At 38.5% G+C, this 21078-nt stretch overlaps 4 protein-coding genes across 5 annotated transcripts; 2 read left to right on the forward strand and 2 right to left on the reverse strand.

The window, feature by feature from the left end:
• Nucleotides 1-821: 821 nt before the first annotated feature.
• On the forward strand, nucleotides 822-10160 carry LOC6566441 (meiosis regulator and mRNA stability factor 1). The gene is made up of 8 exons (XM_001993051.3): nucleotides 822-928; nucleotides 2200-2332; nucleotides 4046-4913; nucleotides 4976-5107; nucleotides 6001-7776; nucleotides 7844-8105; nucleotides 8366-9135; nucleotides 9679-10160. Exons 2-8 carry the CDS (start codon nucleotides 2313-2315, stop codon nucleotides 9874-9876), a joined length of 4026 nt encoding a protein of 1341 aa, XP_001993087.1. The 5' UTR covers nucleotides 822-928; nucleotides 2200-2312; the 3' UTR covers nucleotides 9877-10160.
• An 85-nt stretch (nucleotides 10161-10245) lies between these two features.
• On the reverse strand, nucleotides 10246-11122 carry LOC6566499 (congested-like trachea protein). The gene is made up of 4 exons (XM_032739426.1): nucleotides 11119-11122; nucleotides 10612-10791; nucleotides 10476-10554; nucleotides 10246-10409 (listed from the first exon to the last, which is right to left on the reverse strand). The coding sequence occupies exons 1-4, from the start codon at nucleotides 11120-11122 to the stop codon at nucleotides 10304-10306; spliced, it is 369 nt and encodes a 122-aa protein (XP_032595317.1). The 3' UTR covers nucleotides 10246-10303.
• A 616-nt stretch (nucleotides 11123-11738) lies between these two features.
• On the reverse strand, nucleotides 11739-21001 carry LOC6566500 (congested-like trachea protein). Of its 2 annotated transcripts, XM_032739166.1 has the most exons (7): nucleotides 20742-21001; nucleotides 20543-20680; nucleotides 20293-20473; nucleotides 19241-19400; nucleotides 18734-19169; nucleotides 12130-12309; nucleotides 11739-12062 (listed from the first exon to the last, which is right to left on the reverse strand). In XM_032739166.1, exons 4-7 carry the CDS (start codon nucleotides 19370-19372, stop codon nucleotides 11875-11877), a joined length of 936 nt encoding a protein of 311 aa, XP_032595057.1. In that variant the 5' UTR covers nucleotides 19373-19400; nucleotides 20293-20473; nucleotides 20543-20680; nucleotides 20742-21001; the 3' UTR covers nucleotides 11739-11874. The 2 variants fall into 2 exon arrangements, with proteins under 2 accessions (XP_032595057.1, XP_032595058.1); XM_032739167.1 differs by lacking the exon at nucleotides 20742-21001 and having other exon boundaries at nucleotides 20293-20465; nucleotides 20543-20690.
• Nucleotides 14140-18228, forward strand: LOC6566501. The gene is made up of 4 exons (XM_001993054.2): nucleotides 14140-14282; nucleotides 14362-14683; nucleotides 15554-16407; nucleotides 17278-18228. The coding sequence occupies exons 1-4, from the start codon at nucleotides 14157-14159 to the stop codon at nucleotides 18079-18081; spliced, it is 2106 nt and encodes a 701-aa protein (XP_001993090.2). The 5' UTR covers nucleotides 14140-14156; the 3' UTR covers nucleotides 18082-18228.
• Nucleotides 21002-21078: the final 77 nt, after the last annotated feature.

Below are 21078 nucleotides of genomic sequence, written 5' to 3' on the forward strand. Positions count from 1 at the left end.
GAAGAATTTGCCTATGCCACAAATTGTATAGTTTATTCTTGTCTAGAAAGTTCTGATTGCCGATTAACCGGCACAAAGCGATATTGATGAATGTAATATGTATCCAGTCCGTAGAACAGCTTGGCAAAAAATTACATCACATAACATGGTCAATTAGTGATTAAGGTTCTCAACGCAACCCACAATTAAGATAAACCAGGTGTATTTAAAAATTATACAATACAGCTCAGGTGACGTAAATGGCCAGGAAAGTGAAGGGATTGAATACAGTGATCAACTGCGAACTGTGAACTGCACTCACAGATATGAGATCAGTTTTGTCAGAAAAACAGGACAACAAACTCAGTAGCTGCATGGCCAAAAAGAACATACTTCCGCATCTGTTTATTGTGTGGCTGCCACATGCATACGACACGAGAAACCTGTGTCCAACCGAAAAGTAAAAGGCGATATACCATGCTGGAAGGTCACGGTCTTATTGCGCCCCGCTGGCAACCCTAATTTAACACTTCCAATCTACACGCGTCATTATCTTGGCGCCAAAGCTCCTTCCAAGCGTTTCAGTTGCCAGCGAGATACACACACTGAAACGAGACCAAGAAGCCAGAAATTTTGTTTGTCCTTAGTGTTTTTTTATATATATATAATTGAAATTTATTTTCGGAATCCGCTCCTAAACGGTCATAAGAACACGCGACTTTCCATTTTTTTTGTTTTAAATATTTTTTATTTAAAGTTTACGCCCATTTAAATAGATTTTATTCAACTTGTATTTGTTTCATTTTTCGATCATTGCATAATTTGTTAAGAGAAGTTTAAACAAAAATTGAATTTGTTAATAGAATTTTAAAGTATTTGATTGCGCACAAATATAAGTTGGTGGTTTATTAACGCCGAAAAGTCTCAGTTCTTGTTTCCACTTGCACACGTGAGTATATGAAAAAAGTTACAGTGGTTCGAAGCTGAACATGTGCTCGGTAGTAAAAAAAAAAAAAACGGTGGTGCAATAAAATAATATAAAGCTTACAGTGTCGCAATAAAAATGTTATATAATGATTGTGACAAATTGATCATTAAGATAATATAATAACTTATTTCTATCGATGGAAAGAGAATAGGAATTTATAATATAGTTTGTTTTAATTTACATTCCATAGAACTAAGTGTATAGTCATGGAAACTAAATCGAGTGTAACTTGATTATTAAATTTTTCCATTAGATATATGCATATTTGTCAATGAATTTAATTTAATCCCCTTAACGAACATGTTTTCAACAAAAATTTCCATTACAAATCAGCCTAGTCACACTGTAAAAAACTAACTGTATTTAATACACAGTTACCAATGGAAAAGTGTCACTCAATACATTAGAATCGTGTAATTGAAATAATGTGCGGTAAACTTTTACACGCTCTCTCCGTCTCCCGCTATTTATTCCGCGGCCAACAGCATTGATGTGTTGACATTGGAAACAGTTTTGCCAATGAAGCCGGTTATTAATTGAGTTTTTTAGTTCAAAGCGTTTCTTATTTAATTGTATTTATGACTTGATGCAAATCATTGTAATCAAACTGATTTAATAGATGTATTTAGCATTTGTAGGGCTTTTCATTTTCTTGTACCCTATAATCATAATAAATGCCATACATTTGAATAATCGAAGTGATCAATTAATTTATTATACTCAACAATGGAAAATATGTGTATCTGCACTATAAATATATATATAAGCATGTGGGTATATTTTTTTAGTAAATCATCTTAAAAAAAGTTTGGCTATAAAATGTTAATTCAAAAACACAATTGTTCGGCAAAACTAAACTTAATTGTTTACAGTTTCAAGTTTGTTATCGAAATGAATTCAGCATTTATGACTGGAAGTATATTTCTGCAAATATTACATAATAAATATATATATATACATAATAATAATAAATATGTATCAGCGCTCCTTAGGCCTTACTACAGGGTATCTCCAAATCGAACACATCAAAGTGGATCTGTTTGACACTTATTTTATTGATGTTCGCATGCAAATCGTTTCATGTCCAACAATCGGTGGAAATTAAGTGAACAAAAGTATTACATTTGCATTGATTTAAATTGATCTGGTACGAAAGTGGAACACATATTTCCACATGCAAATGATAAGATAGTTTTATTAATGGGTTTTTCTGTTTGTCTTTTAAATTCCAGAGAAACCGCAAGCGTCTGTCCAGAGGTACCAAGCACCGGCGACTACAATCTGTCTACAACACAATTCCAATTCGAATTCCAGTTCCAGTTTCCAATAAAAAGTACTAGTTAAAATGACGGAGCGTTTGTATAGGTGAGTAGCAATTTTTTCTAGTTACAATGTGCACATATCTTTATAAATGGGACTGTATTTATTAGCATTAAATAGTGCAATTAGCGCCTGTCATATCTTATGCCAAATATTTGCACTGCTCAAATATATTATCTGATTTCATGTAAAAACAGGCGGATAAAAAAAAAATTGCCTTTTAAGCGGATTGCTGACGTTATTCAATAACGACCTGTTATTGCAAAACAATTCCAATACAATTTGTTGCCCTATTTAAATTAAAATCGACACTTATGCCTTATGAATGTATGCATATATGCATTAAAAACGACTAAAAAAGCTGCAAAGGGATGTATACGACTAGTTGATCCCCTGTATATTGCCCTGAATGGAAAATGGGATATTATACTATGGTTTTTTATTTATTTTTTTAAATGTATATTATTTATATATATGAAGATTAAAATATAACGAAAAATTGAAAATGATTTGAGCCTTAACTGCTAATAGAAATAAAATTTATTGTTTATGAAGACACAATAATTCCCCATTTTTAAGGAAGTGCTGATAAGCAATTATATATAATTGAACGATAAATTAAACTTAGTATTGGTTAACCGAAACTTAACCGATCTTCCAATAAACATATTTTGTTTTCTCAATAAACAGTTCAATAAGCCGCTGTTAAATGTGTGAATTGGAAAAATATACCATTTATCAATACTGACTAAATATAAATAGTAAAAAAAATATATAATAAAAAAATAATTGCACCGGAATAATAAGCGGCAGATAGATTCTAATCGGATTAAGATAACGAGCTTTAAGATAATTATTAATGACGCCAAGGGTGAACTTGACATTATTGAGCATTGGCTGAAAGAAATTAATGACCCTTTCAATATCATACTTCTCTATGCCTCCTAAGTCCCTCCTATGCCTGAGTAGCTGTCATATATTTGGTGCAGAGCATTACACCAAAAGAACTCTGATATTTTTCTAAACTGCTTTACAGTATTCGGCTGCGTATTGGTGCATAAAAATTCAAAATAAATAAGTAAAAATATAAATATAATTCAAAATTTTTTAAAAATTAGTGAGAACTTTTCAATCATGTCGAATTGACTGGGAAATACTCTGGCATTTGGGCAAAAAAACATATATATATATATATGTATATGTATATTATATATACATATATAACAAAATATCTATGATGGTATTAGCTGACCTAAAATGTTTTGGCTCCGATACAATTACAGGGATACGATTCAGTTAGGGTAGTGAATTCTAAGAAAAGATTAAATTTATGTTCCGATCCCGAATCTGAATTTGAAAAAACTACCAAGTTCAAACTGGATCCGCTCAGAAGCTATTCATTATTTTTCCTTTACGTAGTTTTCCTTTATATTAAGTAATTCAAGGTTTAAGAATTTTAGGTCTGATTCGTTTTATTTTTGAGTTCCAAATCCAATAAATGCTGCAACAAATACATTTTAATTCCCCCAGATATATTTTATATTTTTAAAAATTATTTAATTTGTAACTTTAGTTTTATTTTTTAACATTTTTGAAAATAATTTTAAAGTTTGTGGACCGAGTTAAGGTCGCTTTCAATAAAAAAAAATAAACCAAGTTTCTCAAATAGTTATTTTACGCTACAAACTTGTGACATACTCGAAGATAAATAAATACATATATATATATATATATGTAAAATTTTTTACTTAAATTTAGCTGGACTGGCTGCGATGGTGGCGTGGGTGAAAATCCATCCGGTGGCTACTATGCCGTGCAATCGCAGTTCTATGCCCCGGCTCTGCCGCCCACCGCTCTCTGTGCCGACTACAATAATAATGCTGGAGGCGCCACCGGATTGCGTTACTTTAATGGACTGGCCGGGTATGCGGCGCCACCTGGCCTGTTGCCGCACAAGTATGGTGGCGGGGGGCCGCCAGCAATGCCCACCCAGGTGGAGGTGTGCCAATATGCACATGCGAATGGCAGCACCTCCTGCTACAATCGCAACCGCTACATGCCCTACAATCACAATCGGGCATGCGCAGCGGCAGCTGCTGAGGCCGCTGTCAGCAGCCATCCCCTGATGGGTCATCAGCCACATCAGGCGGCGTCTATGTCGTTGGGTGGCTATGCCAGCAATTATCAGGCAACGTTTGCGCCCATCTATCAGCAGACATCACCTCCGCTGGCCATGTCCACATCCTCGCTGCCCCAATCGGTTAGCAGCAGCGTCAGCTCAGTTGTGTCCAGTGTCAGTGTTGCAGGCAGCGTGACATCATCGGCGGCAGCTACTTGTGGTGCAGATTATGGTTACAGCAATGGTCTGATCAATACCATGGCACCTAGCTCGGGCGCCTCAGTGATGTCCAGCAGCTCCACTGTGGAGACAACGGGCGGGTCGGCATATGCCAGTGTCACGGATCCCAACGATGCGGTCACACTGCAGATTACCAATCTGGATTACTCGCTGGATGAGGCCAGTTTGCGTAGTTTCCTCATGAATCAACTGAAGCCCATCACGCCCGTCGTCTCCCTCAACTTTGAGGCCAGCTCGTATGCCAAGGTGACTGTGCCCGATCTCTATGTAAGTTCAGTCTACTCATCACCAAGACAAAGTCTCCTCTTTCACTCCTTCTCCATTAACAGTTTGCCAAGCAGGTGGTATCCAATCTGCATCGCAAGAAGATTGGCCACAAGCGCATGCTGGTCAGTTATACGCGAGACTCTTCGCTCACCGAGATCAATACGCTTCGATGCCAGGTGGCCGGACTGTTGAAGGTCAGTATACGGATAAGTTTTAAGTCAGGAATCACTACAATCAGAAAAAAGTCTACCTGATATTCGGAAAGGCGCCTTAAAAGTTTTTATTGTTTTTGAAAATAACTCCTTAATATACCAAAAAAAATATATATTCTTAAACTCAGAAAGACTTTATATTTGTCAGAAATAATTAAATTTGTAAGAAATATATTTTTAGCATCTAGCAAAAAAAAATTGAGAAAAAAATTTCTGCTCACAACTGCTATATTAGAATTTTATAAATTTTTAAAATACAAATGCTTAATAATAATATGAGTAACAAAACCGACAATTTAAGGATTCGAATTTATAAATATTACTTCTAAGTTATAAGGCTGGTTTTTAGAAATATAATTTCTTAACAAATATGCCGTTTTTAACTTGAATGCGAAGAGTAGACACCAATTAGTCAAATCTTTAATATACATTATTTTTGATTTTTAGCATCTATTAAATCATTAACTTAACTGAATACAAATTCAGATTAAGCCAAAAATTAATCTATGTGTCTGAAACAACAATTTATTGATTTCAAGCATATATTTTAGTGGAATTGTTAAAATGCTACACATTTTAAGAAAAAAGAAACAATGTTAAGGTCGAAGTAATCTAGATAAAACCGTGATCTAAATGTTTTGTGAATGGAACTCCAAAGAGTATAAATCTCTTTTTAAGATAACAGAGGATTTTTTGTCATTTAAAAGGGTTCTCCGAAAAAATTCGTATTTTATTTTACTTAGGATTCTATTTTTTTTCACAATTTTTGCAAAATGATTTTCAACTTGACCATTTGCGTCTTCAGCGCCCTGGCGGAACCTTTGTTACTAAATCTTCCTAGTCATCTCATATAATGCAACGATTGTCATCCACAGGATGTTCCGTATTATACACTGCCGATGTATAAATTCCGTGAACTCTTCCAGTCACGCTTCAAAACGTCGATCAGTGTCTTGGATTTGTACAAGATGCAGGACATCTGCACCATCAACTCGGACAACAACGAGGATAAATTCATCAGTCTGCAGCCGGAGCTGGTCAACACGCTGGAGAGCTCACCGCTGATGGAGGGACTGCAGCACAGTGTGCCCTATTGCACGGTCCACTTCAAGCGGGAGCAGCACAAGGGCTGGGCCGAGCAGGAGATCGAACCATTGCCCAATGTCTGTATGACCATAGCAGAGATCCAGCAGCTGATATATCCATTGCTGAAACATCATCCGGGCGATATACCCGTTGCCACGCTGCTGCACTGCATCGAGGGACAGCTGAAGGTGCAGATTGCCGCCAATGAAAGTGGCGTCAATTTGGAACATCTCGTTTGCTGTGTCCAAGGCATACAGATCCAGGTGAACAACTTTGGCATCAAGATTCTCGGTTGGCTGGAGCTAAACAAGGATCTGCCCTCGGCCGGCACGAATATGACCAATGGCAGTGTAAATCTGAATAGTGCTGATCGCGGAGCTGGCTCCAGCAGCGGCTACTTTAAGAACAACTCGGTGACCGATCCACTGTTTCAGATCTCACGCGAGGTCATCGAACTGGTGAAAATGTCACCCAAGTCCACAATGAAATTCAATCGTTTCATTCCGGCCTATCACAATCACTTTGGCAAACAGTGTCGCGTTGCCGACTACGGCTACACCAAACTGATTGAGCTCTTCGAGGCGCTCTCCTCGGTCGTCCAGATTATGGGCGATGGCGAGAATCGTCAGATAACCCTCACACATCGCACCCAAATCCGACGTTTCACATCGGATCTGTTGCGAGTGCTTCGTGCCCATGGCAACAATTCCGTATTGCTTTCCCAATTGCCGGGCATCTTTGCCCAGACGCAGAATCGCAATTTCGATGTCACCGATTATGGTGTCTGTGATATTGTGGACATATTGGATGGTCTGGCCAACAGTCATATTGTGGTGCTCAGCACGGTGCAGCAGGGCAAGGATATCCTCATCTCGATGCCCAAGCGTAAGCAGACGAACAGTGAGCTGGAGAAGATCTGCGTCTTCGCTGGCGAAATGGTTGAGCTCTTCCAGAATGCCCTCCAGTACACGATACTGTTTCAGAAGTTTGTGCGCTCCTATCACTATCATTTCGCCTATCAGTGCCGGCTCAGTGATTATGGGTTCCTTAAGCTGGCGGACCTAATGGATGCCATCAATGGCGTTGTCGAGCTGGAGCTGACCAGCGATGAGGACAAGAAGATAATGCTCTCACCGAAGGTGGCCCGGCGTGTGTTCTCGCAGCAGTGCGGCGAACTCATACGGAATGCCACTGGCAACTCGACCAACTGCATGAAGCTGGACCAGATCCTCAAGCTGCACAAGAAAAAGTATGGCTATCAAATGCAGCCGCAAACCTTGGGCGTAACGGATATTGAGATCGCCATTGAGCTGCTGCCCTATGTGGAGGTGCTGCACAAGGAGCAGGCCACGTGGCTGATCTGTCACAACGATGATGCTGAATTCCGGAAGCTCTGCTATCGTGCCTGCAAACAGCTGTTGCAACATGAGGCACTGCAAGACTCTGCCACATCGCTCAAACCCCTGGAGCCGTTAAGTCAGACGCAATTCATTTCTGATTTCAATACCAAGTACAATCTGCAATTAACTGATTCCTCACTGCATGCAATGCGACATGCCATTGAGGTGGGTTTGTCAGCCTTACTTTTCTTTTTTCTCTTTACTCTGTAGTCTCGTCTCTGTTCTCTCTCAGATCTATGTGGAGTCGGATGTGAACTGTGTGCGCCTCACCGGCTTCATGCGCTTCCTGGTCTCCATTGTGCGTCTCTTGGAGCAACGTCCCAGCATGTATCTGCACGAGCTAAAGAGCGCCTTGGATTGCGGCCTGACCTCCACCTTTGAGTTTGGTTTCCCTAATTTGTATTCAGTGATTGTGGCCCATGAGGATCTCTTCAGCATTAACATGGGTACCACCCAGGAGCGCAGTGATGTGGCCCTGAACGTCAATTGTGAACGTAAGTGAAAAGCGTTCCTATCTAGAAAACCGTTCTGAAAGCTACAAATTTTGTTTTTGTTTTAAGAAATACTTTCTAGACATGCGAAAAAAATTAGTTATTTATTTATTTATATTTAGATAATAATTCCTGAAGCCAACCAACCCGGCTTAATTAAAATTTAAATACAAATATAATTAAGTATTTTAAAATAATTACTCTAGAAAATAATTAATATATAATAACTCTTCCCCCTTTATGTGCCAATTTAATCATCACAGTACGTCTCAGCTCGATTGCCAGTCATCGGCATCTGTTTGGCTCCTTAAAGATGCCCTATGCGAAGCAAAAGGCTCAGCGCAGCTCCCGCACACCGCTCGGGGAGCACAATCGTCCACCGTTGGCCCAGGCACCGCCGCCACACAAGACTCGGGCCATTGCCAATGAGTATGCGGGCAGTGTGAGTGTGAACAACGTGGCCTACAAGCCCCAAGTGAAGGTCAACAGTTTTCAGGCGTATCAGGAGCAGTTTGCTGCTGCAGCTGCTCCTGCCAAATGCTCGCCGCCAAGTGCCAATTGCTCGGTGATGTCAAGCACATTGCTGAACAGCTCCGCCACCGGCAATGTGAGCTTGTGCAGCAGCTGCAGCAACAAGGAGAACTCGCTGAACAGCTCGCAGCCATTCTTCAACACCAGCTGCAGCAGCAGCTCCTTTAATACATCCAGTGATTTGAACAGCAGCCTCTGCGCTGCCGATGTTGCTGCCTCCAGTACTGCCATAACGTCGACTATGCCCTATGCACAGTCTGGCAAGTTGTGGTATCGCCGCCAGGCTAGTTTCTATCAGCATCAGGCTCAGCAGCTGCAACAGCAACAGCAGCAGCAGCAGCAGCAACAGCAACGGCAGCAGCAACAACAATATCAGCAACAGTCGACAATGTTGCAGCACTCGTTGGATGCTGGTCGAGATTTGTATGATTTGGTCAGCTGCAATGTGGCACCCATAAGTTCCATCTTTGAGCCGCCCAAGCCTGATACGCCGCCCTCGGAGGTGAGTGGTATATAAATTTTAATTATAATAATAAAGGATATATATGTTAAATACAACGTTGTCTCTTTATAAAAACCAATCAATTCCCTTTCATAATTTCTAGATTATTAGAATCCTTTTTGGTTGCTAAAATTATATTATTATAAACATGAAATGTCTAAAATTTCGTATATATACAAACGCTGAGCGATTCTATTTTTAATTCAGTCGAGTGAGCAAATTTGAACCTTTCTTTTTATATTTAAGTCATTATTATTAGTTAATAGAAACGATTTGTTACAAAAAACCAAAATCAATTTTAATGAAATTTATCATTTATCCGTCAGAGTGTAGCAAAAGTATATATTTTTTATATTATTAGCAAGTCAATTTTTTCGTTTTAAAAATGAATCATGAACCAACTCAGCAATCCCAACTAATTTCTTTATATGGAACAATCGATTCTTTTAAATGCAAAAACAATATTTATATATGTATATATATATGTATTTTATGTGACTTCATACTGGTGTTTATGCTAATAAATTATTGATTTCACACTAGAAACTGCCCTTCTGGATCGACCCCATATGGAGCAATCAGCCGCAGCAGCCCAAGCACAATTTGCTCAACATCCGACTGCCAGAGATAAAGGCCCTGAATGTGCTGCCGATGCTGCTTTCGCCCTACACTATATCGAAGCATGAGAATATGAAGCGACAGTTGTTCAACTTTGATAATCACGATCGCAAAATCGCCTAAGTATCCATATGAAGCAATCAATAGATAGCAAAATCGCATTATGGCATATAAAAAAAGAAAGTATTTTAAGCATATTTGTTGGAAGAGACTTGAAACATTTGTAGGCTACTGGTGAGCCTTAAGATTGTAACTAATTGATTTATTATCGATAAGCTTAAGAATTGCATTTGTTAAATTCCTTTGGTCTATGCGCCTTTTGTAAATGCCAATCTAAACTAATCATACTATAAGTTTCTCCTTTTTATAAATTGTCACAACCAACACACACTTTGTATTCTAGTTGTAAGCATAAATTTGTAAATTGCTTAAAATATTGAGCCCAAAATAAAAAATAAAATACAAAAAACAACAGTTTTTTCTTTTCTGCGCTTTATTTGTAGATTTTGTTTGCTATAATTGTCTTTGCATAATCTGAATTTTATAAGTTCTAAAAGTCGGGCGCCAATTGACGAAAAACAGCATTGGCCAGCTCAATGCCGAAGAAGGTTGCTGCATTGGCTGGAAAGGCGCGCAGTATGACAGGTGTGAAGCCCCTAAATTCGATAGCACATCGATATTAATCGATAACGCGAAAAAGATGACAAAATCAAAATACAAACCGATATAAGGCAGTCATTCCATCATTTTTCAATAGATCCTTGAAAACGGCTCTTATATTATTAAATTTACCCTCAGGCGCTGAAAAATCAGAACTGAATTAATTTATCAATACTGTTTTCGGGAGCATCCACATACCAGATTGCAGTCGACTCTTGAGCACATCGGCGGGCATTCCTCCAATCCAGTAGAATATGCCAGCTAATCCGCCAGCAATAATAGCCGGAATCAGATCCACATTGGGGCGATTAAAGCGACGTTTGTATTCGTTCGTTAGGATCTCATAGCTGACAAAGTACAAGCCGTTTGCGGGCACATCTATAAAAATTTAATGAATGCTGTTAAAATTACATGTAATTCATGCAGGCATTTTTACGTCATGTTCTCTGTAGCCAAGATATAGATGTAGATAATTCTTAAAAGCTCAATGCGGTAATAATTTATGATAATTGAGACTAAATGTCGATTACATCAAAAATTCAGAGCGGATGTGATGCAAGCGTTGAATGCATAATTTCAAAATACTAGTCCAACTGGGCCCCACTTAAAATTACCAATTAAAATTACCAGTCAATAAAAGTCAGCGCCCTTGACAAGCCAGTGCATGCCAAAACTGCCCTCAAACTGTAAACAAATTATATTTACTCATATCGCGAAGCGAACTGAATGTTTACTATTAATCAAATAGAGGCGTATATCCAATTATTTTTAAATTTAACTTCTTAGTGTTTATTGTTTGTTGACCTATTTTTATAATTTAAATATGTTTTTCACTTTTTAATTTCTTATTTTGAAAATCCTCACTCAGCCTTATCTTTTCAGTTTGACATTACAAAAGCGCACAAGTTTAGCAATCATTGAATTTAATATACTCGTCAATGACTGTCTCACTTTAAATATTCTAAGCAATTAAATTCATATTAAATACTTTTTATTTATGATCTGATTAGAGGTTTTCTGCGGTTTCCATAATCCAGACAAAAAAGGTTAGACCAATAATATTTTTAAATTTGTGATTTTTCTGTGTCGATTGAAAATTATCGGTATTAAATAAATAAATAAATAAAATTAAAAACATGCAACAGTTCCTCGTTTTATTTGATCTTTGTTTTGAGCTTTTGATGTATTGGTGATAATTAAGATTGGCAAACTTTTGTTCCTTACTTTAACCTCATTGGTTCATGCATAAGTGCATTAAACCTATTCGTTTTTTAGACGCTGAAAAGCAAAATACTTACAGTGTTTTAATTAAATTTAGACGCCGATTAAGATTATGAAAAATATGCATTTATTTTCATACATTTTTTAACAAAACTATCTGACTCTTATGCTTTAAAGTGAACATAATAAAATCCCTTTTAACTATCTCGGACAAATTTAAACAGTTTACAAAATTCCCCCTTAGAAACTTGGTGCTACCAAATTAAAGAATTTATTCGCCAGCTCAATGCCGAAAAAGCAAGCCGCATTTGCTGGGAAGGCACGTATCATAATGGGCGTAACGCCCCTATAGAGAGCTAGAGGACCATCCTTAGCAATCAGATCCTTGAACACGCTGCGCACGCCGTGCTTGTAGGTTCCCTCCGGTGCTGAACAAAGAATGAATGTATTAAAGTCAAATGTAGAAGAGAACGTATCTAAATATATTAAACTCACCCGATTGTAGACGACTTTTGAGGACATCGGCAGGCATGCCTAGAATCCAATAGGCCATGCCAGCAGCACCGCCTGCAAATATTGTGGAGGCTGTGTTTATTTCACCCGTTTTCGATTGCGCCTTGGCAACATCCTGTATATACTCGTAGACCAAGAAGTAGAGTCCGTTGGCAGGCAGATCTGCAAATAGTATAAATATCATTTTAGTAAACATTCAAGTTATATATATTTCTGTATATGCTATACTACTATACAATATGTATTAAGTGACAACAGACGACTTTAAGGAAGCAAACTACTTGTGGTTTTTGTAGCTTACTCACATTTAAAAAACTCTTCTTAATACATTTTCGATTCTTGCAAGCCAATTCGTTTGTTGATATTCTTGAATTAAGATACGAACACTGTGAGAACTTGTTTATATCTCTGCATTAAGAGCAAGCGGCGACTTCAACGGCGCCATAAATATCTTGTGTACTGTGATATAGTAAATTCAAATGAACTATATAATACAATAATTACATACACACACAATAACTTACACAATGGGCGTTAAATGTATGGGCTATAGGCCATTTACAGTGGAACCAAAGTATAAACAAAATTCACATAAATTTAAAAGAAACAATCAAAATATATTTGATATTCTAACAAAGAAAACAACAACAAATTGAGAGAAAAAAATATTTATTTTTAAATTTGCTTGTAATATTTAAATGAGCTAAACTAGTTTTTAAAGCAGATAACAACTGAAGATACAAATATAATGTTTGGCAGACAATTTACGATCGTTGTGTTGTTAACGCCGTAATCGATTTGATAAATAATTTGAATAATGACCGAAACGGGTTTTACAATTTTTTGTACATGCTACATAGAGTGCGTAGTTGATTTAATATTCGGTAATTAAATTAATTATTTTATTTACAAATAAACCAGTAGGAATGCAGTAGCCCCTGCATGGGCTCTTCAGCCTCTTTTAACTGATCTGTTGATCAATGTTATGGCTAGGTAAATTCGTACAGAATTTACCATTGTTAATGATGACAGCGATCAAATGAAATAAAGTTAATCAGCGTTTGATACACAACCACTTACTTTCCTTATTTGAATTCTCTAGATCAAAAAGTCTCTGAGATCTCTAACTAAATTAATAAATCGGTTTCCTTGACTTGTATAAACGAAAAATATATAAAACTGTTGTATGAAATTTTAATTATATTTTATCTAAACTCAAATTTAAAAAAACTGTTATAAAGTTCATTTAAATTGATTGTGTTTCAATTTAATCTGTAAATACCGTTAAACTAGTATTATTGTAATATTGCCACTTAAAAAGAACGTTAGACTACTAAACCATTTAATTTGAATGGGAGCAATCGGTAGATTTTTGACACTTATAATGTTATGTAATCTTAAGCGTGCCTAAGTTATTTCTCTAACGTACTATTTTTTAATAATTCCTACCCATTTCTCAGAAGTTACTAAGCCGAAATCATACAGTATATATATACATATATTTTATATATATACAGAGAGAGAGAGAGAGGGAAAGACGGGTTGCTATAAAACTTTTGCATCAGACAGATGCGACCTTGTGCTCAATATAAGCCGTGGAGAAACTTCTCAAACTGTCGCTCTTGCAGTATATAAGAAATTTAATGTCCACATATACATATATATGTACAGGGGTGTAACCAGACTTTCGCAAGGAGGGTTGAGCTGTGTTTTGTGCATATTTTAAATAATGATAACAAGTTTGTTTTAAGATTTTGAAAAAAGTATCTAAAGTTAAGTATTTTATGGCAGATTTTCTCTTGGCGACCAAGCGTTTGAGTCCCCTTGCAGACGCCCTTATATATATACTACATACTTGAATGGACGCTTATCGGAGGATGTGACAATCTGAAATTCATTTCCGTTAAATACAATAATAACAATAGGAGTTCAAATTTGTATGCTGATTTCGCTGGCAGTCTGATGGGAACCATGCGACTGCTTTTTAGTGTATGAACGGAATTCGAGGAATGCGTACCTGCTTCGAAAAAGCAAAAAAAAAAAAAGTGCCCGCGTCAGTAATATTAATAATAATAATAATAATGATATCGTTACCGCCAATACGGCTGATAAAAGTGCTGATCGTGCTGTTGCTAGTGAGTGGATATCTGATCATTTTAATTAACACACTTGATATTTAGTTGCAATCACTCTACACACATCCACACACAACAGCGATGCAAGTTGCAGTTAGCATTGCCACAGCTGGAACTGCAACCGGAGCCACAGGTGGAACTGGATGTGATGAGCTGCCCCGTGAGCTGTGTTTGCCAATATGCCCCCTTCAATGAGCTGCCCATAGCACGCTGGGTGAATCACATGACCAGCGAGGAGGGTGCAGATTCCTATACAGAATATCTAATGCCCAACCACATCAAGCTGGCCACCTGTCTGCTGCAGGAGCAGGGCGAGACGCAGGCGCTGCTCAATGCCCTGCCCATTGATCTGCAGGCACTGATCCTTCTACATACGGGCAGCTCAGCCAGTCAACTGACGGGTGAGTCCACACGAAGTCGCTCTTTGCAAAAACTACCACATTCGCTTAATAATAATCACCTAATCGATTTATCCAACAAAACAGAAGAATATCGGAATTGTCTTAACCTCGTTGTAAATAAAGTCAATATAAATAACTAATTTTTATTATTTTATGTGCCGTGAGCACAAGTCAAATTAATAAAGTATTAAATAAAGCAATTGTGCATAAATACTTTTTATTACTTTATATATCAGCTTTTTAAACAAGCTTTTAACTATCAATTTTAAATAACACTTTTAAAAAATGTCGAAGATTTTAATCGAACTTCAAGCTTTCAGATGAATGCAATTGTTCATTAAGAATTTTTTGTGATACTCTTTAAACTTAAGTTTAAAAATTCTAAATAGATATGAGATAGACTCAACGGTAATCTTAGGCACGTTGAAGAGAAATTGCCCTTGTAGACCGGAGATAATTTGCAGACTTATAAATTTTGGATCGGAGTTTGGGGAGAGTCGGATAGTGATTGATGATAATGTTGTTAGACACTTGTAGCGTGCTTTAAGATTGAAGACAGCTCCTACGAGTATCTAACAAAATTAGCATCAAAACAGACTTTTAAACGATATTGAAAAATAGAGACTTAAAATTTGACTTTTGAAAACTATGTTAAAGAAATTAACTTGAAAGTAAGATAAGCCGAAAAATCGACAAATATGCATCCCTTCCATAAGCTATTCAAGTCATATGTAATTGGCCGATTTTTACTAGAACTTAACTTTAAATTCGATACACACTTAATCAAAAGATACTCAATGTTGGATAAATCCGATGCTTAAAATGCCACAGCAAAGCAAATGTGAACCACGCCTTAATATTCGATTACAGTGAATACGAGCAGTCTGCATCCACTCACTCAGCTGAGCACGTTAGAGGTGCGGGGCACCGGGTCCACAATGCTGATCATCGATGAGCCGCTGGAGCTGCTGCAGCATGCCAACTTTGAGCAGGTGATTCTGCAGGCGAGCGATCGGCTGCAGCGTCCGACGCACTCCAAGTTGCCCAGCGATGATTACGAGTACAAGCCGCCCAGTGAACTGGATGGCATCAATGAGGCGACACCCAGATACAAACTGCAATTCGAGACGGATACGGCCATTGAGATTGTGAGCTATGAGCAGCATGTGGAGCTGCTGAAGCAGTCGCGCATGCCCAGCTTCTGTGGCTGGGGCCAGCTGGAGGTGTTGCGCATCCACAACTGTCAGCTGAGCGAGCTGCACTGGCAAATGTTTGACGGCCTAACCCAATTGCATCATCTCAGCCTGGAGCGCAATAACATCGCGGAACTTCAGCCATTCGCCTTCACTGGGGCACTACATCTGAGGAGTCTGTCGCTGGCGCATAATGCGATCGGTCGCTTGTATTATTTGGGCCTGGCCGGTCTTCTCGAGCTGGAGACACTCAATCTGGCCGACAACCGCTTGGAGCTGTTGAGTGAGCTAAGTTTTCCGCCACTGCCGCGCCTGGAGAAGGCTGATTTAAGACAGAATCCCATCATGTATATATATCCGGGCACGTTTTGGGTAATGAACAATACACGCGAACTGCACCTGGGCACTGAGTCGGTGGCACTCGAGCTGCGCACCTATAACAACTATGGCCAGTTTGATTCACTGCAAAAGCTGCGCCTCCTGAGCATCAGCAATGTCACAACGCCCAGTTTGGAGCAGGGTGTCTTCAAGGTAAAAATGCTTTGAATTCAATATGTTTTTTAAGCCTGTTTCAGATAGTTTAAATCACAGCTTTAGTTTCGCTTATAAGCTTTGCTAATTGGATTAATTGATGAATTGAAGGTATTCTTGGAGATCTATTTGATCACAGTAAATATGAAACGATCACCATTTGATATTGACAGACTGTGAGGAAGCCAATTTGGTTCATTGTAAAAAATTATATCTTTTTTGAAAACATAACTAAAAGGCAACTATAAATGGCAATTATCTACTACTTTTAACGGCTTTAACTAAAGTAAATATTTTAGAGCCATCAATTTTGATTAAAATAGATATTCCAACGTTTTAGAAAGGAACTTCACTTAATATTTTATTGGCAGGAGCCGAACTAATGTTCTTAAAGATTCCTATTCTTCCTTCACCTTGCAACTTCTGCAGAAATCATTATTGGGGATTGAGATGGTTGTCGATTATCCAATGTCCAGTTCAGATGTGGTATAATTTTTTTCATATTTTGTTTTTAATGACAAATCTCTTAAGACAAATGTTTTCTATAAAAACAATTATGCGAAACATCGATTTCCATTATTGCTATTATTTTTTCACTATTTTTTTGGAACTTTTCTCTTCAAAGTACAAAATTATTTTACCAATAAGCATTTCAAGAGAAGGAAAAAGAAAATAGTACAAATATTTCCAAGAATTCCCAAGTAATTAAATTAAAATTTATTAGCATCAAATGGCAAAATACTCACAATTTTAGAATCGGTAAAAGAAATAAATAAATAATTCTATAAGTGATAAATGTGATAAATTCGAGGTGTTTGAAGTTGTTTTTTTTAAGTCAATTTGTACTAAATCTGAACATATTTTCCACAGGGTCTACATTCGCTGGAGCAACTGAATCTGAGCGGCAGCATTGAGTCTGTACAGCTGGATGCATTTAGTGGCATGCAGCAGCTGCGTGAGCTAGATTTGAGCCACTGCGGCATTGCGGAGCTCTCGATGGATGCGCTGCTGGGAGTCAAGCGCCTGGAGCAGCTCAATTTGGCGCACAACAATCTGAGACATGTGCCGAGCGGTCTGCTCGATGATCAGCAGCAGGTGGAAATGGTTCAGCTGCAAGGCAATCAGCTGAGCACCCTGCCAACCAGTTTCTTTCGGCTGCCTCGTTTGCGAGTTGCCCGCCTCAATCAGAATCCGTGGCAATGCAGCTGCGACATGGCCAACTGGCTGCCCCGGCTAACCAATGCGGTGCGCGGTCCGAGCGTCGAGCGTTGCGTCCACGACATCAACGGGGAGCCGGCGCTCTGCCGGCATGTTTTTAGCTACGAGCTGGACAAGAATCTGGTGCCGCGTTGCGCCAACTACAATGGACGCAGCGTTTACTATGTGCTGCGCAGACAGCTCTACTGCGACGCCCCCCTCATCTTGGCGGGCAGCACACGAGGCCTGCCGCATTGGCGCAAGTTGCAACTGAAGATGCAGCAACAGCAGCAGCAGCGTGGCAACAATAAAGGTAGCAACTCAAAGAAACGGCAACGAAAGCATAAAGCTCGCCTAGCGCAACGCAATCGTTTGAGCTTGCTGCGGAGACAGCAGCAACAGGAACAGATGCAGCAGGAGCTTGATGCATCCTTGCCACAATCTAACGACATCATGGAAATGTCCAATGAGATTTAACAACAACAACAAAAAGAAAAACATGCAACAAGCAACACTCGCACATAGTTTAGCCATAAGTTTCACATAATTAATAATTAATTATGAATGTTTAATGCGAACTAACCTAATTAGACATATTGAAATAAATCATTAAGCACACTTGGACTGAAACTCAACTAAATATTTCGATCATGGCTCAGCTGCAGCACCATTAACACAAAAGAATAAAACAATGAATTCTATTCAATTGGAAAACTTGTGGGTATCATAATTTACAAATGCAAATAAATATGTATAATATTACATCTAAATTCAAAGATATATTATCTAATTTTGAGTACAAAAGAATTTTCAGCCTAGCCTGGGTCAGATTAACATTTCATTGGCATAAGCTCGAATTGTATCTTTTATCGAGCTTCGATGGACCCAAATACACAATAATTGGATCAACAGTAGAACAAACTGACCGACCAAACTGATGCTTACAGCATCTTAAGTGTGTTATTATGAATTGCATATTTATACAAAATATCATCGATATCGGCCGACTAATTAGACAATATAACTCTCAGAGGATCAATCTTTAAAAAGATGCGTTGCTGCCTCAATAAATCGCAGCTTTAAGTTGGTGCCACAATTTTCAATAATTATATTTAATAAATTAACTTACCCCTGAGCATGGTGGCACAGCTGCCTTTGAATACGCTGCGCAGACCGCCTTCCTTGTACAGCTTGGCGGCGCAATCGAGCATACCGTTGTATTTTTTAACGCCACCCGGGCCGGTGCCCTGGGTTTGGAGGAGCACTTTGATGCGCTCACCGGGCGCCATGATGAATGTGGAGAATATGCCAGAGAACGAGCCGGCCACAAAGATTTGGGAATAGGTGAGCTTGGCATCCTCGCCGCGCTGCTGCAAACGCTTGCCAAGCGCATAGCCGGCAAAGCACATGGCAAAAATGGGCGCCACGCCCGTCAACGGAGCCGACATGCCCTTGTAGAGACCACGGACGCCCTCGTTGCGTATCGTCTTGGCGGCACAGTCGAAGGTGCCGCGATACATGGGCTGCTCCCCAGGCGGTGGCCGTGGCATCGTTTGCAAGCGCACCTGAACCAAAGCAAGGGTCAAATTAATAAATTATCATGGGGAACAAGTGAGCAACAACAGGAAGAACTCACCTTAATCGTGTCGAGCGGATGTCCAGATAGCACATTGCAAATGCCACCAAAGCCACCAGTGATGAACGACTTAACCGGATTGGCCTTGCGCTCCGTGGTCGCACTTTCCACATTTTCAACTTTAACTGCCATGTTAGCCGAATTTGAAAGACTGCTAAAACTGTACATCGTTAAGTTAGGATCAATTCCAAATATAAGAATGCGTTTTCAGTTATGTTATGTTTCTGATCAGTCTAATAAGCTTTCAAAAACTATCGATTCAAATGTGATTTACTCAAAACAAATTTCCTTGAAAATATGCAACTTTAATTGAAATAAAAAAAAAGAATCTTTATTTTATTACCCGTCCCAACAAGTAACGAAGATTTCAGATTTTATCCCGGGAGTGTCACGGGTAGCGATATTTTCAGAAATCATCATTAAATGTCGATTGTGAAAAAGTGCTACAAAATTAACCTGGTCGACGTGCAGTTAAAATCATATGTGCAAAATTGAATTATAAAATCTATAATAAAATTGGATAATTGCTCCAGCAACATTGTAAACAAAATTATATATATTTATAATTTATTCCTCTGATTCACTTATCGATAGAAATTAATTTGTGTTTCAATGTACTATATTTAATGTCTCTTGTTATTAAAAATCTGAGGTGATAATTTTGTCTATTCATTATTGGTAATTTACCTTTTAACCCTTTTAGCCCTCATAAAAAAAAACGTTGTAGCTCAATGTTCGTTATGTTAATGAAAATACTATTTACGACGTGACCAACACGCGAACATATATTATATTTACATTGTAATTTAATTACTGATACTAAAAGATTTGTGTTTTACTTCCGCCGCCCACTCGTTTATTTATTTATCAAATGTCTCGAAATCGTGTTGCTTGGAATTTGCACTCTGTCCATAATCTTTGCCTAATCTCTGTCTGGTTATTGTACTATACCCGATAAGGATTAGCGGGCGTACAATTGTTACGCCATCATTTGAAGGATTTGACTCAGACTGCACTTGAGACTGAGAGACTTCTGCTCAAATGCATCTCACCTGAACGGTCAGCAGGAATAATCAGCAAACTCCAAAATATCGCTGTCGTGGCGCTGGCAACAGCAAACGGCAGTTTTAGTGTGAGTGCGAGTGAATAAGTGGCTCAGCGGAACCTGTTGCTGGCAGCAGTGCGAAGCGTTTACTGATTGGCCTGCAAATGCCAGTGATGTTGTCTGCGAAACTGAACGGGTTGCGTTATCAATACAATATGCCAAAGATTTTCGGGCGACTGTGAAGGCGTGTTACGTACCAACGAAATCTTGATTTCAACTCACAGCGACTGCATTTGCCGGCACAATTGGGGTCCAAAGTCCGTTATCTGTTGCCGTCTATTTTTGGTTAAACATCGACGAACACTCAGAATCACGTCGTATTGAGTATTTTTTGGCTGAAATGCGTTTGTTTACTTTCTTATCAATGAGAATGAATGCGGTCTGCCGAAATCATACCTAAATCCGAAGCTGTGTCAATTGTTTTGTTGAATGAAATCTTTAAGCTAGAGATGAGCACAAACACAACTCTGCACGAACTGATAATTACCCGAATGCGAATTTAATATCACAACTGCAAGTTGCACACAATAAGTTATTTTTAATATTATTTAATATATTTATAAATCGAGTTTATATATTATCATAAATCTAGATATTTATATGTTATTTGTATCGCTTCTTGCTAGTCGCCCGAACACGAAATCTAAGCACGACCCGGTTTCATCGCAATTACAGGCTGACAAATGGCCCTGCCAACTTGCTTAAAACCGAATAACATTTGAACAGCTGTTCG

The sequence above is a fragment of the Drosophila grimshawi genome, unplaced genomic scaffold, assembly GCF_018153295.1.
Source record: "Drosophila grimshawi isolate 15287-2541.00 unplaced genomic scaffold, ASM1815329v1 contig_1377, whole genome shotgun sequence".
NCBI classification, from domain to species: domain Eukaryota; kingdom Metazoa; phylum Arthropoda; class Insecta; order Diptera; family Drosophilidae; genus Drosophila; species Drosophila grimshawi.

What these genes read in the sequence shown, in the direction of transcription:
- LOC6566500 (XM_032739166.1), bottom strand. Translation starts at nt 19,372, where the DNA reads ATGGCAGTTAAAGTTGAAAATGTGGAAAGTGCGACCACGGAGCGCAAG. An exon ending in ATCCGCTCGACACGATTAAG is followed by an intron (nt 19,170 to 19,240) that starts GTGAGTTCTTCC and finishes GCTTTGGTTCAG; the next exon opens with GTGCGCTTGCAAACGATGCC. An exon ending in CAAAAGTCGTCTACAATCGG is followed by an intron (nt 12,063 to 12,129) that starts GTGAGTTTAATA and finishes TTCTTTGTTCAG; the next exon opens with CACCGGAGGGAACCTACAAG.
- LOC6566501 (XM_001993054.2), top strand. Translation starts at nt 14,157, where the DNA reads ATGCGTACCTGCTTCGAAAAAGCAAAAAAAAAAAAAGTGCCCGCGTCA. An exon ending in CTCAGCCAGTCAACTGACGG is followed by an intron (nt 14,684 to 15,553) that starts GTGAGTCCACAC and finishes ATTCGATTACAG; the next exon opens with TGAATACGAGCAGTCTGCAT. An exon ending in TGGAGCAGGGTGTCTTCAAG is followed by an intron (nt 16,408 to 17,277) that starts GTAAAAATGCTT and finishes TATTTTCCACAG; the next exon opens with GGTCTACATTCGCTGGAGCA.
- LOC6566441 (XM_001993051.3), top strand. Translation starts at nt 2,313, where the DNA reads ATGACGGAGCGTTTGTATAG. An exon ending in ATGACGGAGCGTTTGTATAG is followed by an intron (nt 2,333 to 4,045) that starts GTGAGTAGCAAT and finishes ACTTAAATTTAG; the next exon opens with CTGGACTGGCTGCGATGGTG. An exon ending in CAATGCGACATGCCATTGAG is followed by an intron (nt 7,777 to 7,843) that starts GTGGGTTTGTCA and finishes GTTCTCTCTCAG; the next exon opens with ATCTATGTGGAGTCGGATGT.
- LOC6566499 (XM_032739426.1), bottom strand. An exon ending in CAAGAGTCGACTGCAATCTG is followed by an intron (nt 10,555 to 10,611) that starts GTATGTGGATGC and finishes CTGATTTTTCAG; the next exon opens with CGCCTGAGGGTAAATTTAAT. An exon ending in GGAATGACTGCCTTATATCG is followed by an intron (nt 10,410 to 10,475) that starts GTTTGTATTTTG and finishes TATCGAATTTAG; the next exon opens with GGGCTTCACACCTGTCATAC.